Below are 20,603 nucleotides of genomic sequence, written 5' to 3'. Positions count from 1 at the left end.
GCAGAAGCCCATCGAAAATAGAAATAATGCGCCGAAAAACCCCAAAACCAACAGCACCCCTGCTGCTGCCAAGGTGGCAGAGGTAAAGGTTGCCCCCGTTTTAGATTTGGAGATGGGGGGGGCTTAAAAACCTGCCTGCATGCACCAAATAATTCACAGCCCAGAAGGCCCTCTGGCCTGTCACAGACAGGGAGTCGAGGAGGTAGTCCCACAAATGGGGTCCCCCGCCCCCCTGACTATATAAATCCCAGCTATAAGGGAAACCGACCAATCCTGGGTTATGTGTGGACTCCTCCAGCCCAAGGGGGAGGATCCAGCCAAGCACCTGACCCGGGGAACTTCCCTCCTAACTTCCCCCAGGAGGGCAGAAATTCACCAAACCCTGGGCAGAACTTTTTCCCCAGGTATCCACCCAATTTCCAGCCCCAAAATCATCCATCCTTCTTTCCCCAATTCCCTGAGCCCAGACAACCTAATCCGGGAGAGGGGAGGCCAAGGGTGGAGGGGTACCAAAATCTTCCCAACCAGGGGTACTACCAGAGAAGGGATAGCTACCCTTCCCGGGATCAGCCCAGGGGAGAAAATAGAGCCCCGTATCAGCCTGAGCGGGTTTCACAACTTGAGCGCCAGGTCCAAAATATGGCACGGGATCTGGGTCACATACTGAGGGCTCAACAGAACCCTCAGAGGAGCATGCCACCGCAGAATGCCCCAAACTCTGGACCTGGTGCTCCAGAACAATGATGGGGGCAGCACCCCGATAACCCACCGGTTCCCAGGGAGGAGGCACAAGGGGAAGGGGGGTGTAAAGCCTTGTAGGAAGCTTCCTTCCCAACTTGTAAACAGCCCCTGGAAAACCAGGAACCGGAAACAAAATCTCCTGCCCCTGAAAGCCTGCCTCCCAAGGAGCAGAGGGGGGGTAGGAGAAACAAAGGACCCAAACAGACCCACTTTGTGGAGGAGGTACAGGTCTTCCAATTTGAGGGAGAGGGATCCTCAGAAGATCCTGGGAAAAGGATCTTCTCCTTCAGAGATGGGGGAACTCCGCCCAAGGAAAAATGGGTCCCAAGGGATGCCAATTCAGACTGGGGAGATGTGGAGACTGAGCTACCGCCGCCCATCATCTCATCCCAGAACCGACAATACCAAAATCCCGTGGGTCAAACCCATCCTGAGGACTGCCTCCAAAAAGGGGGGGGGTGGCCCAGAACCCAAAACCATTTCCAGTTGCCAACTTTTTCTTTCAGATTCCCCAGGCACTCCACAGAATTCTGCCCAAATCTCTTCGCTTGCAATGTCCAAACCCAGAAAGTTAGCCCACCAGTTGTCCAAAAATGTGCATTATCTGTGCCCCCTTGAGGAGAAGGAGGGAAGATACTATGCCCCGGTACAAGTACAGGGGCAGGGTACAATTTTGGCACTCGTGGACACTGGATCCCAAGCTACCCTTCTGTCCAAAAGGGCCTTTGATGAACTAAATGCAGGAAGGGAGGAGAATTACCGTATTCCTCTCACCTCTCTTCCGGGACAACTGCAGAACTTTGACGGGAAGGAAATTCCTGTTGAGGGGACTGCAGATTTGGACATCAAAATTGGGCGACACAAGGTGAAACACCCGGTCATAGTAGTGACTCCAGAGGGCACCCCTTGTTTAATAGGGAATTACCTCCTGAGAAGGTTGTCACCCCTAATAGATTGCGTAAACAAGGTCCTCTGGACCCAGACTAGCCGACCAATAAAATTAAAACAGAGTGTCATGTTAGTTTAAACGGCACCTGCCACATGGTTGAACAAAAATCTGACCAAGTAGAATTTCACTTCCAGAACAACCAAACCCCAGACGTGACAGTAATAGCAGTAGGACAACAGACTGGTGATGGGGGGGTCCTCTCGATTTCTGAAAATCAACCTTCCTTCCAGTTTAAGGTGGTATTCCACACTGGAAGGAAACACCCTGAAATTCTTTACTAATCCACAATCAGAAACTCCCACTCCTATAGTCCAGAAAGATGTGAAATCAGCTCAGAGCCTGGCTGATATTCAGCAAATTGGAGAGCAGTTGTTCATCCCTGTTCAGTTACATGATGGGAAGGACTCTGTTCTCGCTCGAGTGTGTGTGAACAACGGTAAGAGCTTCATCAGCGAAGCCATGTTCCGCCAACTCCCAAAAGATCCAGCCATTCCCACATTCAAACTGATAGACAAATGGGAAATGGACCTGGAAGCACCCAATTCAAAACATCTCCTGCCAAGCAGGTGTATGCTCAAAATCTCCATTGGCAACAAGAGCATAGTCCATAATTGTTGGGTCGTGCGAGAAGTCACTGCCGCCTTTTACTTAGGCAGTGACATTCTCAATCGCTTTGCCATTAGTTTGGACCTATAAACTTCAAAGCTTGGTCCCGATAGCGGATAACCCCATGGGCTTTGATGATCCAGAAAAAGCATTTAGGTCAGCTCAATTGCTACCTTATGCAGTTGAAATTCAGCTTAAAGAGGAAGTCACCATCCCAGAAAGGACCCGACAATTCTCCCTGGAAGTGAAAGTTAAGAGGACAAAAATTGAAAAACCCTGATGCTTATATCCATCTAAATGCTTCTCTCCAACAGCAAGGGTTAGGGGTAAACCCAACACCATTAGTCAACATAGAACATGACACCATTCCAATAGAAGTGGATAACAACGACTTAAAAGAGTATTACTCTAGCCGCAGGCACCATTATTGGAATTGCAATTGATGACCGACATTTCTCCATTGATTTAGGAAATGAACTGTTAGGACCAATCCCCCAAGGACTGTTTTGACAGTGACAGTGAGGACAATACAACACCAGACAGGATTTTCACCTGGCATGGGCGGGGGGGGGTGGGGGGGGGGGGTAACTTCCTGGTGTACACGTCTTGCCCTTATGGTAAGGAAGATGTGACTTGTGACTTCAGGAGGGATGAGGTGATTTTCCAGGTCCATGAGGGCTGCCTTTCCCACCTGAAGCCTCCAGTCCAAATCAGCACTCTGACCAGGGACTTCTCCACCCAGCTGGAGGAGGCCGCTGAGATAGCCAAACCAGAAGTCTTTCCAGGCTTCAGGCAGATGGTGGAAGAAAGAGTCAACCTAGCTGATGCCTGTGTGACTCTGGGACAGAAGCAAAAGTTGAAACAAGTTTTCTTGGATTTCCAAGATCTTTGCGGTAGACTCATATGACTGTGGTCGCACCGACATCCACACCACAACAATTCCCACGGACCCTGCAATGACTCCAGTGTTTGTGAAGCAATATCGCTTGCCTCTCGCATCCATGGAGTCTCTTACTGAAATAATTAAGAACCTTGAGTCCCGGGGAATAATCCGTCCAGTCCGCAGCACTTTCAATAATCCGGTGTTGGGAATATTGAAGCCAAACGGCCAGTGGAGACTCTGTGCCGACCTTAGGGAGCTCAACAAACGGGTCCATACTTCCCGATGGCCTCTGCCCTACATTGACCAAGGGCTGGCCCAGATTCAGGGGTCACAGGTATTCACAGCAATAGACCTGACCAATGGATACTGGACCGTGCCCGTTAGTAGGGAGGGTCAATACAAACTGGCTTTTACCTTTGGGGGCCAGCAGTACACATGGACCCGGACTCCCTTCGGATACCTCAACTCCGGCAATGAATTCAACATTTTCCTACATAAGGCCATGCCCGACCTGGGCGCGAGGGGTAACCTGGCTTATGTAGATGATGTCCTCATCAAAAGTTAATCTGTGGAGGAACACATAGCGGAGATCCGTTATGTTCTGACACACTTGAGGGCCGCCGGAGCAAAAAACTTTCCTTTCAGAAAGCACAGTGGTGTAGAACCCGTGTTAATTTCTTGGGGCATGAGCTTACTCCTCAGGGTCTCTGTCCCCAAGAAAAGAAAGTGGAAGCACTCCAGAAACTGAAAGACCCCACAACTCTACGGGAACTAAGGAGCCTCCTTGGACTGACTAATTACAGCAGAAAGTTCATTGAAGGCTACGCAGAGATCACTTGACCCCTGATTCATCTCTTGAAGGGGGGGGTCAAGTGGGAATGGGGTCCAGAACAGTCCGAGGCAGTAAGACAACTCAAAAGAAGCCTCTCACAAGCGCCTTGCCTAGCTTACCCTGTCAGAAACAAGGAGTTCTTCCTGGAGACAGGGGTTCTCTAATACGTGCTTGACGGCAGTATTATACCAAAAGCATGACAAGGTCAATAAAGTAATCTCCTATGCGAGCAAAACTTTATCCTCTGTGGAGGAAAAATTCAAAGATTGTGAGAAGGCACTCCTGGCAACGGTGTGGGCATTGAAGAATTACCGCCCGTTTATCCAGGGGAAACACATCATAGTGGAGACTCCACACCAGCCTCTGCAATATCTCCAAAGTGACAGAATCCGGGCCGGAAATGTGAGTAATTCCCGAATTACTTCCTGGATTCTGTCAATGCAAGGATTTCCTGTGGAGGTCAGATATGGCCAAAACAAGAAGAGTCCCCTCGCGCTAGGTCTGGCTGACTTGCATGATTGTGCCAGAGAAAACTGTCTCGAGGACGAAAGTCTAAAAATCAAGGATAACATGGAGGCATACCTTAATTCCCCACACAAAGTCTTTGAAGAAGACAAGTGTGAGGGAATGCCCACTGTCTATGTGGATGGATGCTCTTACCATGTTGACAACAACGGGGAGAAAGAACTGGTGGCCGGCGTAGGGAATGCATGGGTGAAGGAGTTTCCAGAACCCTCCGCTGGATACAAAATTGGTCCCCGAAGTAGTCAGGTGGCAGAATTGATGGCTGTGCATCAGGCCATCCTCACTGCTGTCCAACATCAACTCCACAAACTGGTCATAATCACAGATTCAGATTATGTACGGAACGGGTTCGTGGAGCACCTGGTTAACTGGAAAACCAGAGGCATGTTATGCGCTAATAACAAACCCCTGAAACATGGGAAGTTAATCCAAAATATTGATGATCTGGTCACATCGAATGGGATGACCATCTACTGGAAAAAGATCAAGGGTCATTCCAAAGTAGAGGGACCAGACAAAACTGGAAATGACTTAGCCGATCAGCTGGCCAAAACCAGGGCCATCCAAGGGGATCTAATCGAAATAGAGTCCCTGTTGGGGGAAATCCAGGTCACTGCGATCACTAGGTCCCAGACAAATGCTCACAATGATCTTTCAACTGCCCAATGGAGCAAGGAGACCCCTGATGCTGATTTGATTACAGCTCAGAAGGGGGATCCAATAATTTGTAAGTTTTACCAACACATTGAGGACCCTGAGAACTTTCCCCTGACGGATACCGATTACATTGGGAAAGAGGACCTAAGAGTGTTGATGAAATGTCCAAAAACCTTCCGAATCCAAGACGGTTTGCTGGTAAGGAAATCCAAAGCTGGCCACGATCAGTGGGTGGTTCCTACCTCATTCCGAAGCCTGATGTTAAGTCACGCCCATGATGCGGCCACCGCCGGTCATAGCTGGTTTCACACAACACTGGAAATCTTAAGAGAGGTTGCATACTGGCCACACATGGGGCAGGACCTCGACCAATACTTGAAGGGGTGTCTTGTGTGTGCACAATTTCATCCATCATCCCTCACACACCGTGCGCCTCTCCAAAAGAGGGGGATGACACTGCCATGGTCAGATTTGCAAATCGACTTTGTAGGCCCTGTAATCCGCTTGTCTAGAGGAAACAAGTACATGTTGACCGTTACATGCTCGTTTACCAAGTGGGTGGAATGTCTCCCAGCCCCAAATTGCAAGGCTGATACAGCAGCTGCCCTGATGATTAACCACATCTTTTCCCGTTTTGGTCTACCTCAAAGGATTGAGTCAGACAGAGGTAGCTACTTCACCAGTGAAGTAATGACAAAGATGTGGGAGATACTGGGGGTTAAAAGGAAGCTACACATTGCTTACAGGCCAGCTTCTTCTGGAGCTTTGGAGAGATATAACCGAACCATTGTGAGCATCTTAAAAAAGTTTGTGGCAGATTCTGGGCCAAGTTGGGATATCCGATTACCTCTGGTCCTAATGGCCATCAGATCTACCCCTTCATCTGCAACTATAATGTCACCATCTGAGTTGATGACTGGACGCAAGATGGTGCTTCCCCAGCATTTGCTCTACAGAACCCAAGAGCAAACGTTGATAAATGCCTCCACAACTCATGAGTATGTGGAGAATTTAAGGAAACACCTTCAGCATGCTTTTGCCTATGCTCAGCGGAATCTAGAAAGATCAGCCAAGAGCATGAAGACCCACTATGATTTAAAAACTACCCGAAAGGAATATAAGGTGGGTGATCGGGTCTATCTATACAATTTCCAAAGGAACCAGGCCAAACAGCGAAAATTCTTGCCTACACGGAAGGGACTGTTTGAAATTATAGACAAGATCTCCCCTGTTGCCTATAAGATCTGCATCCCCAAAGGAAGTCCGGCGGAAGGGGAAGACAAGTGGGTACATATAAATCAGCTAAAGTGTTGCCATCCCAGGCACACACTGCAACAACTGGAGGAATCAACTGGAATCCCAGAGGGGACCGCTCCAGATTAATTCAGTTCCAACCCTAAAATATCCCACATATAGTCTAAAATATTATACTCTCGTAAGCCACTGTCTTTGAATGATAACTTGTATCTCAAAAGTAAAATGTTAGGTATATTAAAGAATATAATGTATATGTTTACCACACCATTAATAGTGGGGAAGAAATGTCTACGAATAGGTATTGCCGCTTTGCTTTATCATCCTAGGAGAGATGAAACCATGGAGACTGACCAAGGAGGACGACCGGGGACCGGGAGCAGAGACCCGAGGGGCCTGGGGTACCGCCCAATCCTCCCATCAGGACCAGCAAGGAGAACTGATTGATCGAATGGAGGGAGGAAAAGATGCTGAACTGTGCCATCCATGGAATTGGAAGAAGAGGCAGCGAACATCCCAGATCTTGCGAGTTCCATCAGTGAAAGGACAGAATGGCCATCGCAAGAGGGTGGGCTTGTGGGATGTTTTTACCCATGCATACAAGCCCTACCATAAAACTGTGCAGTAATGGCATGGAAATCATCGTGATGGCCAGAACTTTCCATAGAGTGCACAGGGAAAACCTGAAGAATAGGCTGCCACCCATTTTTGCCTATGTTGTGAGCACAGGAGGGCACTGCCTAAAACCACCATTGGGCTACACACACAGTAGCCTGAAACCATTGGGAATGGCAATGCCGATTGCCAAAAAAGCAACTCAGAACTGTGGGGAATTCATTTTCTTAATCCCAAAAATGGTTGCATTACCAGTACTCACCACTATCAGAAAGCCGGCGTTTTAAAACCACCAGACTTTTGTGTAAAACTGAACAAATGAAACAAAACCAGACCAAGGAAAGACTTGCTAAGAGGTGGATACAATGTAAAACTATATTCTGAAATGACTTGAAGGAAGTAATTATTTAATGTATATGTAAAAATTGTAAGTGATTTAAACTGGGAACAAAAAGGGACATTTAGCTGAAACCGGGCTTAATGAAACTGGATTCTGCCTGACAACTACCCCTGACAGGAGTTGAAACCTGCTCAGCCACTCTTCACCTTGCCAAAAGGAGTTGTCACCTCTCCGATTAGATTAGGGGTGGAGCAGCTGGGGACTACAGGGAGTTGAACAAAGGCCTGTCCTGGACTCAGGCAAATTTTATATTGGGGGTGTCGTAAAATAGCTTCCTCTTGGGAGAAACTGGGGGGAGCTGTGCCTCTGTGAACAAGCTGGCTTGGGGGAAGTGGATAAACCAGTTATTCCACCCTGTGATGGGGGAAGCTACACCCCTAATTTTAAAAAGATAGATAACTCATAGTGCGGACTTGTCAGAATTATATAAGTAATATCATTATTTTTGTGATTTTTCTGTGAACATTTTGAGAGGCATTAGGACCCTGTGGTGTATTCTGGGGGGTTGCTAGCGGAAAATAGGGTCTCACTCCAAATGTATGCATGTTAAAAATCTGACACTATCATCTGTAACCCATATCCCTGGTGCACATTTGTGTAAAATCTGGAAAGGTTTAGAGGTCGTTATCTGGATGAAAAGGGGAGAATTCTGTCATCAGTGGACACGACATCGTACAAAGACAGGGATCAGATGGTCTGGTGCTACAGAAAATATGTTAACTGGACATATAATATTAGAAAAATGGTGCATAGATAATTATGTATTTGGGTCAGAAATAGATTTGTGTGCAATCTGACAAGGGGAGGTTCCTCTGACCATAAAACCTACAGCATCACTCTGACTCACATTTCCTTCCCCCAATCAAGGGAGAGAGGAGGAATTGGCCAATGATAAGTGAGAGGGGCAGGTTTAGTTATGACCAACGCACACACCCACTTTCCAAAGCACACAAAAAAAAGAGACTGCTGGGACAGGTAGAGACATTCAATTCCATTTGCTGTGGGGCATGCTGACCGACGACTTCACATCCAGAGATCCAGACTTCAAATCCATCAATCTCCAGAACCTATAGCAGAAATTAACTCCAGAATTTGTAGCAGAGAGGCCTGAATCCACCAGCTGAATCCTCTTCAGCAGGCCTCAAAACTAACCAAACTATTCAACAGCCGGGCGAGCTGTTTGAAGTTTTGCCAAGAATTTTTGCAAGAACCTGTAGCAGTACCCAGAAAGCAGTGTTACATCCAGAATCCAGAGAGGCTAGACCAGCAGAGCAGAGCTGACCCAGATCGCAGTGAGCAGAACCGGTGCCTGATTGACCCGCCGAGCAGACAGAACCGCAGCCGTACGTGTTGACCAGATCCGTGACGAGGCCTAGTTCAAATTTATATTGCGAGTACCTAGCAGAACTGTGCAGAACCAATCTCTTAGTTAAAATAATCTAATCCAAACTATTTTAACCTAAGTAGAACTGCCTCCTAGAAATCGTGTCATCTGTCATTTTTAAAGCTGCACACCTGTCACCTGTCAATTCTGCAGCTGCAAGCTGTCACCTGTCATTTTGAGTTTACTTTAAATCCGAAAAACTACCTTTATTTAATTGTGCGTATCTCTGGAACCGTTTGGGCTAGGAACGAGAATTAACTTTCCTCTGAAAGCTTAGAATCTTAAGCTTTCCAACAAGCCTAGAACTGACTTCCTACTCCTTATACTTCTTCCGCAATCACGATTTACGCACTCGCGAAATTTACCGCGATTTGCGATTTTGGCTCAATTTCTCCACTTGTCAAAATAGCAGCTCCATTCTTTCTTTTGTTAAAATCCGTTGCAACTTGGTAATAACTCATAGAGCATTGCTAAAGTGAGCCTGAACTAATACCAACACGCATCTCCCACTCACCCTGAATCTCTCAGTTGGCACATTTTCCCATCCATTGCCATTACATTTAAAAAGCATTTTGGGCCTGTGTTTCAAACTCCTACCTGTTTCCTCTAAGCTTGCTGGGGGGGAACTGAATTTCGTATTGTATTTGATTGCATTCCTGAGAACTGCGTGCTCCTCTTTCCATCACCTTCCATTTCTTACATTGCATAGGGGAGGGGGGTGAATTGCCAGAGAAAAAGTGATTATCTTATCTTTTGCTAAAATCATATCAAGTATTTCTGTACTGCATTTTATTCCTCATTGCTTTTCCTTTGAAATCCTAAAAGTATTTTTGCTACTTTATCCATCCTATACTAACTCCTCATTGATTGTAAAGAAGTGTGCTAGTGCCAGATTACCCATTGTTGATTAACATCATATGTCCAAGTGTACTATCAGATATTAATTTATTATAAGGTGTGATATATATATATATTGTTTAAATTCTCAAATAAACCTTTTAATTTGCAAAACAAACCTACTTCTTGGCTCAGTGGGGTCAGGGGGATTCTAAGAGGGGGTGTTATACAAGGGTGGTCATCCAGAGTACTGAACTAGACATAAAAATACATCAATAAGGGTTTTCCTCAGCATCCCAGACTAGGCATTGACTTAGCTGTAGTGTTGATTGAATATCGCTTACAGATCTCTATCTCAGGTCCTGATCTTCCAGGTAAGTTTCCTCAGGCAGCGTGATATGCAGCAATCGTTTACGGATGTTGCACCCAAACATGATTTCTGATGGACTTGCCTGTGGTGTTATTGGGTGTATTTCTATAGGCCCTCAAGAGCTGGTAGAATACTTTTCCCGTGAGGAAACAAGGGGGAGATCCCAAAAGTCCACTTGCGTGGATTCCTACCTTAAGTATGGGAAGAACTGAGAGTTTGCAATATAGGGAAGGTAGGAAAAAGGAATGTCAACAGTTACTACTTCTCTTAGTGATTAATTCGCATTTTGGAAAAATATATAAACCTTAATATGAAGTAATTTTTAAGATAGACATAATACATATAATACACATAAAATTCATTTTCAGACACTCTGTATACACAATTGAGACATTGACAAAAACTGTTTCAGACATAATAGTTCTAAAAAATTAGAAGCGTATGTTAATATAGCTGTTTGCATTTAACCTTTGCTGTGAGTCCTTAGTTTACGTATGGTATTCGATCTTTCTAGATCTTAAAATATTTTAATGCAATCTATTTAAACTTTTAGATTGCCAACTCGACATGTTTCAGTCCTCTATAACAGGTGCTGGGACTTTCTTCAGGAGTAGTCATAGACATCAAAATAGAGTGGTCAAGAAAATGGTCTGCGATCTTCCTTAGGTGAAGAGTCTTTGGTTAAAAAGAGAGATGTGTGTTGTGATAACTGTTGACAAAACCGAAAACCAGAATCAGTATTATATAGTATTCTGGTAACACAATTTAAGGTGTTAAGGAACGGGACAAGATAGATAAATTACCTTTCCATTCTAGTGTAGGAACTCCCTTGGCGGGTAGAGAAAAATCCATATTAGTTGGGCAAGTTCTCTTGTGGGAAGTGTATATTCTTCCTTTGATACCTGCAATGGGTAGAGTGAGGGAGTAGTTAGATCTGCCTTTCCTCTATTAGTCGGGGCTAAACAGAGCCATATAGATAAGGCTTCATATTGTTTTGAAACTTATTAGAACTAGAATGTTCTGTCTTTTTCTAAAAAAGATGTAACGCCTATCTTTAAGGGAGGTTAGTAGGGTGCTACGCTCTGATCCTTGCCAGTCGGGTGATTCCTCGTGGCTGGGGATGTGAAGTAAGCGAACCTTCTATTTTTCAAAATTTGTGCCGGTATACGTTCTGTGCGGCATCTAGAGGGTGGAAAATCCACATTAGTTATGCCATAGTGTTGGGTGTCGGGATCCGGAAGTTTATTGTTAATGTAGGACTATTTACCTTTTCAGCGACGCAGATGGATGCGTGTATGTCCTTTCTTGGCGGATTCCTTATTCTTAACACAAGGTTTGAGTCCTTCTGTGGGATCGTGTTAGTGGAGCCGAAAGACGCCTATTGATGCCGGAAGAACGCCGTGTCGGCCGCCATATTGGGTGTATAAATTAGGAAAAAGCCGTAAGAGCCTGATTTTCTGTGTTGTCCTTCTTTTGTGTTGTTAAAACTTCTTAGAGGATTAAGTTGTTTCCAATTTGAATGGGAAGCTTTAATCCTATAGTGTTCTGCTGACATTGAAATTTACTATCATAAAAAGCATTTACTGCCCTGAATTTTTTTTTTACATTTTTCATTGCGTTCTTTGTAATACACATTTTTCACGGATTCGTCGTGTTTTTCAGAGTTCAGAATTCTTAGATTTTTAGCCATTCGATGGACTCATTGAGCCCTTTCTTGTCACTGTGTTAGAAAAATTAACCTTTGTTCTTTTTTGGAGGAGAATTCTACTTTTAGTGAAATGGTCGTTCCCTTTTACCATTAGCAGTATAGTCCATTTGAAATCTTCGTGTCCGTGTTTGGCTTCTGAAAAGTGTTTTACTAAAGGAGCATTAATTGTTTTATTCTTAAGGCAGCTTTTATGTTCCTGCATTCTGACCTTTACTCTTCTGTTTGTTTTTCCTATATAATGTTTATTACAGGGACAAGTAATCATATAGAGGACATATTCCGAATTGCAGTTCGTAAACTGTTTTTGTTGCCACATTTTAGGTAGTCCAATGTCTATTTCTTTGGTTTTTTGTGTTTGTTTACACATCATGCAATTACCACATGGATAATGGCCCACAATTGGGTTGAGGCCCCAGGTTTGTGTCAGGCTTGACGTTTTGGTTCTGTTGATCTTCAGTTTGCTGCTGCTAACTCTGTTACCTATCGTAGCTGATTTTTTATATGCAAACATTGGTGTTGGTATTGATGAATTTCCCTTTTCGAAAATGTTCCATTGCTTCTTGACTATTTGATTGATCTTAAGACTCAAATTCGTGAATGTATTCACACATACAAGGCGATCATTAGCAGGTTGTTTAAACTTATCTTCCAACAGGGCATCACGATTATTATTAGATGCCCTCTTTGCGGATTTTCTCACTAGTTTTCTAGGGTATCCTCTTTGTCTCAGTTTGGCAGTTAGGTTTTCAGCTTCCTTTTCGAAAGCTGGTTTTTGACTGCTGTTTCTTTTAAGGCGTAAAAATTGGCCGTATGGTAAATTGTCTCTTAGGTGTTTAACGTGGTGACTCTCGTAGTGTAGAAGGGAATTTTTCTCTGTAGATTTGTGAAAGGGTTTTACAAGTAAGTGGCCTTCTTCATGAAAGATAGTGAGGTCTAGGATCGATTGAGTGTTTTTGAATGTTTATGGTGAACTGTAGATGGCGATTGCAGCTATTGAGCCAGTTTAAGAATTCTTCGGCTTTTTCTGCTGTTCCTGTCCAAACCATAAGTATGTCATCAATATACCTTGCCCATGATCTATATTGTAAAAAAAAGAATACTTTTCCCACCAGTTCTCCCGTCAGGCGAGCGTTTGGACAGTTCTTTTGATATTGCTCATAAAGCACTCCACTGTTACATTGGCCTGGGGCTATAAAGGGGTTATTAGTCTGTTTGAGCCCCATGTTTACGGCAAAAGACCAAAGTCTTGCCCTGTGAAAGGGGGCCCATTGTGAAATTTCACTACTCGTGGAACACCATATGCTGTCAACATCCAGTCGAGGGCCGGGATGGTGTGATCAAATTGGTGACATCCACGCCGGCCTCTCTATGGATATCTGGAGTACTCGCCCATGGCTAGGTGTACATAGTCATCATTATCCATGGATCCAACGAAATCCATGGCGATTTCATCCCATGCTTTCTCAGGAAGTTCTGCCATTTGCAGAGAGAAAAAAAAAACAGGATTTTCCTCCTTCTGAAGCCTATGTATGATGAAAAAACCGATAATCATGCAGTCATAGGCCCCATCTTGCAATCTGGGTTGGCATCTTGGCATGAGGGTTCCCAAATATAAACAGAAGAGCTTGGTGGTCTGTCGCAATGGTAAACGGTTTTCTGTACAGAAATGAATGAAAATGTTCACAGGCACCACACCATGGCCAACCCCTTCCTTCTCGGCCTAGGAATATGCTGGTTCCATTTGGGAGAGGGTCTTAATAGTGTTTGAATCAATGTGCCACTTGTCCAGCGACTCTGGGTCTACTTGAGCCAATATGGCCTTTAGCCCCACCGGGCTGGCCTCGACCCCGAGCTCGATGTCTCTAGCCATGTTGAAATAAGCCATGTTTTCCACGGATGAGATGCACGGACAAATGGCTTTGAAAGCTTCCTGGCAGGCCTCTGACCATACAATCGGCACGGGTTCCTTTGTGAGCATACAGAGTGGCTCATTCAATGATGCAAACTTTTGTATGTACCGGGTACAGTAACTGGCTAGCCCCAAGAATGACCGCTGGTCAGCATTAGTGAGTGCAGCCATTTTTTCTACGTCTGAGGCATTCCTTGGGCTGAGAACACAGACCCAAAGAATTTCAGAGTTACTTCACGAATTTACATTTTTTCCTTGTAGAGCGGCATCCAGTGCCATGCAGACCCTTGCCACTGTGTTGTCGTGCTGGTCTCTTTCTCCACCTGCAGTCGGATGTTCACAGGCATGCCCCTGTAGTATTGTGCTCCCGGGTGCACCTACGGGTCAATGTGTAGCTTGATGTGTTTATTGTTTAGTTTTCCAAGTCCTTTGAACAGTTTGAGGAACACATGTTACACGGGTTTCCTTGGCGTCTTTGTACTGCTGTGCCATGAGGTTATACAGGATGTGGATCAGTCCGATGTATAGAGCCGCCTTGAAAGCTCAATAAACATCCACTTTAAACCACTGCCTCTTTCACATGGATTAGTAGTCCTTCACAGGGGAGGGGTATCTTTGACCCATAGAGATAGATATTCACTTCAGCCACTTATCTGGGAGCATGTATAATTTTGCTGTAGACTTCGTCACTAATGACGTTGACAGTCGCCGCTGTTTCCACTAGAAACTCTGCCAACAGCCCATTCACTTGGAGCAATAAGATGGGGCTTTGTTCTTTGGCTGTAGGGTTCCCCAGAGTGTACAAGTACCCCTTTCTATTTGGTTCTTCTCACGCTGAATGCGTGGAGCTGCTTCTTTTACTTGGTTCTGCTGCTGATGAGTAGCTGGAGCCATGAGGCAGATTTCTCCACCAGGTATCGAACATAGCGTTTGGGCCTCCTCCGATGCTGCAAGCTGGATGCATGATGCGAGTGCCATTCTGGTACTGTCTTTCCAATATAGTGTCCCTCCTCCTTTCAGTCTGTGTGTTTTCTCTGGCCCACCTGGTTCAACTGGGCCCCAGTTTGCTGGTCTCCATGACATCAAAATGGCCAGGTAGCTGCATGGTCAAATTGTCCTGCAAACTCGATGGCAGCCCTTTCTGTGGTGTAGTGGGTATCTTAATGTTGCCGTGGTCCGACATGGTGCTGTGGGTTTTCCCTGCTGTTCTGTGCAGATCCAATGTCCTTTACGTTCTGCCTGAAAATTGCTTTGTTGGAAGTCTTTACTTGGCGTGACTGCTGCGGTGTCCAGCAGCTGAGGACAGCCTCGTAATTGGACCACCTCCACTGGAGTCTCATTTATTTTGGCATAGAAGCCTCAGTACTCCCAGCCGTTCCCCAGCACTCATAAAAGCATTACTGGTGCCTGTGGGCCGCCCTCTGCAGCTCCGTACCTTTGCTGCTATGTATACAAGTTTCACGCCTCTCAGCGCACACGTGTACAGTCCCCAGTGCTTTCGCTGCCTACCGCACCGATGCGAGCCACCGTGTTGTGCGATTCCAGCAGCCGCCAGCAGATGGCGAGCGGGTCCTCCGCTCCCTCCCGCCCCACATGACCAGGATCACATGGCTTCTTACAACATCACAGTCCCCTTAACACAAAAGGCCTACAAAAAAGTTACTAATAAAGCAGCATGCTTAGCCTAATCATTTATTTTCGACAACACAGATAAGCTTGCAAGAGCATGCGCAAAAGCGAGACACAAAATGCACATGCAGCAAGAAGAGTTACAAGGAGCTGTGTGTGTTGAGAAGATTGTGATAAGAGTGGAGTGTGTGAGGGTAGTAATGCAGTCACCCACAGAATATTAGACTGGGTTACAGGCGATAAGTGCTTGCATTCTTTTCATAATTGTCAACTAGAGTCCCAATGCGGATTTTGTAAACAAATAAAAGAAAAATGTATCAAACCAATAAACAGTACCTTCACAAAAAGTTTAAACACTCTCAAATTGTCTTGCAGTTCAAATACAACTTTTCTCTATGCTCACCTTGGCTTCCAGAATCCTTTTCCGTGACTTGAGTTCCGCCACCGCCTTGTCCACATCCACTTGGGGGGCTTTGTCATCCTTAAGCTGGCGAACCAGATCCCCCTAAAAAAAGCACGCAGGCGAAAAATCAAACAAGGAAAGTCGTGAAAGTATAGAGTAACTAAAGTGGCATCAGGGTTTCTTCCCAAAAGTATAAATACAAAAAATATGTATGTGAAAGACGACATGGGGAGAGCTTTCCATCTATAAATCACCTTTTTAGTAACAGGAAGTTTGCTCGTTCACATTTCACTTCCTTTCCAGGATTTGCAGAGACTCTGCACTACATCACCAGTCTTTCAATTCAGGGGCAGAAGTGAAAAAATGGACATTTAAAAATAAATACATTTTTAAAAACGTGGCTAGTTTATAGCTCTTCTTTCACTTTATCCTTTCTAGGAAAATGGCCACAATGGGGGCGATGCAGGGTTTGATTCCCCAACAACATTTCATGAACTTAAATATGCAGTAATTGGTTTTTATTAATAGTATCAAAACAGGGAGTCTAATACACACACGCACATGGAGAACACTCCGTTAAGGGATGCAACATCAACAAATTAGGGTTTCTCCGAGTCTGTTTTAGTGTTCCGGTTGGCGAGAACGGCAATGGGACTACCCCTGGTGCGTATTACTAATAACGACTTCAAGCTAACCAATGCCCTTATGAAGGAGGTGGTATTGGGGAGGAGGGGGGCAGGGGTGGAATCCTCGTGGGGAAAGCCCCGACTGCCTTGTCTAGGTCGGTGGGGGAGAGTGGCTTGGGTCTCCTCGACGTAAAGTAGTATTACTGGGCGGCACATCTAGTGGTGGCCAACGAGTGGGTGTACGGGGGAGGGATCTCCCGCAAACAAGTCTGGAGCTGGATGTGACACGAAACACAAACCCGTTACAAGTGCACTACAGGGGTGCAGGATGGAGATCGCTCCCCCCGGCAGGGCAGAAACTAGTCCTGAAGGGAAGAAGCCAATCGTGGAATTGGGTGGGAAGGGAAATACACAAGGGTACAGCTGTTATGGAACAATTCACAGTTGGGGGGGGTAGGGAAGAGAGCCAAAAACTGGGAAACAAGGGGAGGTGGACAAGATCAGGTATAACAAGGGTAGGAAAAGTGGTGGTAGAGTGGGGGCTGATATCCTTTCCAGACTTGCAGAATAAATATGCACTGAGCAATGGGGAAGAGTATACACATCTAGGCTTGCAACATGTGGTGTCAGCCCAGTTTAAAGAAGATCTTGATCTGCCAGAACATAGCCCTTTAGAAGTTAACCTGTTTATGGAGCTCCTCACAAAGAATAGGATATCAACCCTGTATCAAGCAATAAATTCACACTCTCCATTACAGCAGGTCAAAGGGAAATGGGAGAGAGACCATGGGAATTTGGAAAATGAGGAATGGGCGGAGGCGATGGTGGCAGAAAGAGAGGTTAATGTGTACTCCAGGATGAGGTTGATCCATTATGAAATATTGCACAGAATATACCTAACAAGGTTTACATGTCTTTACCTTGAAAGAATTAGCATTGAGGGCATGTTTTACTGATTTCATGTAACCTAAAAATCACTGAATTTACATACGTAAAGTTTACACAAAACACTTACTATAAAGAGCTTCGGTATATAAACACTTCATTTTTTTTAATGTAAAATCTGTAAGTGCACTTTATGTAAAAAATAAATAAATAATCGGTGCAACATGCACTTATCTGATGACTTGCATAACGGGCGCTGTCCAGTTCTGAAATAAGTCATTGACACTACACAAGTCAGTGTCGGCGAGTAATTTCATAACTGGACAGCGCCCGATGATTTGTTTTATTTTTTTATTGGGGGCGGGGGGTTAGAGGGTGGAGGTCCACCCCAAAACCCCTTTTTTACCCTTAAAAATCGCTCAAAATATTTGAGAGCTTTCTCATCTGATGAAAAAGTATTTCAGTAAATATTTTTAGGTGAAAAAGCTCTCCAAGTAAATTCTTTCGGTGAAAAGACTGTATACCCATAACAAGGGACAGTTTATACAAAAAGGGAAGGGCAGAGGAAGACACGCCTCAATTGTAGGGGAGCACCTTCGCTCGCCTGCTGTGGGTATGCCGCTAGATGGCAGGTCTGTGGAACAGTCGTGGAGAGGATGATGGAGGTGCTGGGTACTGAAATCCCCAAGGACCCCAGCATGTTATTGCATCCTCGAGGGTGGGGGTACAATGTGGGATAATCAGCTCCTGAACATTGTGGAAATGGTGGTCAAGAGGGACTGGGAAGCTAAATGGGGATCCAAAGACATGCCTACAATGATCAACTGGGAGACGGGCATGGAGCATTGCTGCAGCATGGAAAAAAATATATATCATACACAGAACACAGGGTATGTTGGGGAACTATTAAAAAATGGGGGCGGGGCAGTGGGAGGAGGCGGATGTATGAAGGAGAATAAAAGGGGGGAGCAGGGGAGGGAAGCCAGGAACAGGGGAGAGGGGTAGATGGACCTTGGGGGATGGGGGAAGGATGCTCACACTGTGCAGAGGTTAATGTTGCAGAGGTTAAGAGTATACAAATAAAAAAAAAAAAGGAGGGGGTTCACATTGCGCACGCTATATTGGTGACTGGGGGAAATAGCGAGGTTGATGCGTTGTTGCAATTTAACATGAATCTTTAATAATGGGATAAATGTTACTTGGAATTTAAGTTGATACATTTTAGATTTGCACGCAGCAAGATAAATGTCAAAACTGCAGATGCAAATCTAAATATACGTATGGTGTGCCATTTAGCGCCTAGAGGTTGGGCAGTGAGGAGCTTCATATGCACATGCAGGGAAGGAGATTTGCAATGAAGAAACCACAGTGAAGAGGACGCAGTGGTCCTGAACATTCACGCACAGACATACCTTCATGGGGGTCTTCAGCAACATGTGTTTGGGACAGTTGGGTTACATAGTGAATATACAAATCTGTATGCCGCAAGTCCTCTAATGAGCTAGGAATTGTGAAGGCCAGAAGCCTGGCTGGCGAGATTAACTCTGTGTGACTGGGAAAGCTGGTTTGGCAAGGTTGGAGACTGATGAAGGTAAGCAGGCAATCTTTTTAAGTACACCATAGCTTGTTATTCATTGTCATGGGAAGTCCGGCCATCTGGTTGTGACCGAGCAATAAAATCGAAGCAAGTGCCACTTAAGGGCGGAGTTGAAAAATAGTTTATGGGTTTCGATCCGTTTCTCAGGATGTGCCCAGAGGCCATGCATGTTGAATTGGTAGTAGTGTAGATAAGTGTGAAACAAGGATGCCAATAAGTCTGGGCGGATAAGGTATTATTCGCCAGTTCAAAAGGTAACTTGTGTATTTCTCCCCATATCATTCAAGTGTCCTTGCAAAACAGTTGGAACTTGTAACGAATTAGGTTTGTTTTGTGAATGTTTAACTATGGGACAATGTCATGACCTACCACAGAAAGATCCCAAATGGTGTGCTGTAAATATGAGATGATACAAATATATGTTGAAATGGGATGGCAGTCAAATGTATATGTGTCCAATGAGAGTGTGGGAAAGGAGATTGGATTTCTTTCATACAGGCTTGAACCATTATGTGTGGGGATGATTGTAATAAAATGTGCAAGTGTTTTAACTGTTGCAAAATGTGAAAACTTGTGTGGTTTGTGAAGTTAGTTTAGTTTGACTCTAGAGCATCATCTAGCTCCTCCCAGCCATTTGTACAATAAACTTATTTTACAGACAAACGTGACTTGCTTCTTAAGAAGTGGGCCTACTTTGGGTTAAGGTGATCAGCGGTCCATCCGCACACGGAGAACCCAAATCGAATCATGAATCAAGGTGATGTAATATACCAAAAAGGAGTATGTGCAACTGCAGAAGTAATTAAGGAACCACCTGTGACTATAAGAAGTCCTGACAGGAGAGTAAACCAAGCACCTACAAGTGTGTGTGAACACAAGAAGCTGTGGCAGGAGAGTATACCAGAAAATCAAAAGTGCATTAGTAGTCCTGGCAGGGGAGTACACCAGGCAGTTGCAAATCTACATAATGCAACAAGAAGAGATATAGAACTGTCTGCTAAACAAGAAGGATCTTTTGAAAGAAGGGGAAACCATAAGGCTAAGCAGCTTTGTAAATAAGAGTATTGTTGTGGACCGGTAAAAAAACGCAAAGAACTGTTATACTAAGTATCATTTGTATTAAGGAAGAATCCAGGAGAAGGGAACCACCCTCTGGAACCAAGGCTCTTCGACGTTGGAGAACGTATGTTGGAGCAGTTTAATTTTCCTTTACAAACACTTTTTGAAATCACAGAAGGTTAAAGACATTTCCCTTTTCATCTTATAGTTTAGTTTATAGTGGGAGGGTTAGAATATAACTTTTGGACACAAGTACAGTTTTGTTTTTGACATCCTGACAGACAGAAACTTAGATTTTAGTAGGGAAACTACTCTTAGAGCATAGTCAGAGAGGTCGTGTCCCAATCCTTTAATTTCAATAAATGTCTCTAACCAAAAACCAAAAACATGGCTAACCTGTGTCCGAGTTTCATTCCTGACTCTTCAAAATGTCCACACACACAACTAAATGAATTTCCTCCAACTCTTTCGGCTACCAGCACTATTGGGGACACCAAAGGTGTTGGTCTGCTTTATATGTTCTATAAGCTCTTGTTCCAAAAGTGATTTTATTTCATCGTCCACCTGTGCTTGTATATTGAGAGGGATGCCCCTGTAATGTTGCGCTCCTGGTTTGATATCAACATTGATATGTTTTCTGGACCACATTAATCACAGATTTTTCTCATCACCGGGCATGGTCACTCATGTGGAAAGCAGTATCTGCATCTATAGCACATCCTTGCTTCAAGACT

At 44.7% G+C, this 20,603-nt stretch overlaps 1 protein-coding gene across 1 annotated transcript in view; it reads right to left on the bottom strand.

Annotated features, from left to right (window-relative positions):
* Nucleotides 1-20,603, bottom strand: part of GARS1 (glycyl-tRNA synthetase 1) — a 279,785-nt gene that overhangs the window by 230,869 nt on the left and 28,313 nt on the right. The window contains exon 2 of the mRNA XM_069647695.1: nt 15,703-15,804. Within this exon, the coding sequence (XP_069503796.1) occupies nt 15,703-15,804 (102 nt within the window). The remainder of the gene's footprint in view (nt 1-15,702; nt 15,805-20,603) is intronic.

The sequence above is a fragment of the Ambystoma mexicanum genome, chromosome 2q (assembly GCF_040938575.1).
Source record: "Ambystoma mexicanum isolate Mex_15411 chromosome 2q, UKY_AmexF1_1, whole genome shotgun sequence".
NCBI classification, from domain to species: Eukaryota; Metazoa; Chordata; class Amphibia; order Caudata; family Ambystomatidae; genus Ambystoma; species Ambystoma mexicanum.
Note: the sequence above shows the minus strand (reverse complement) of the source record. Positions and strands in the feature narration are given on the sequence as shown.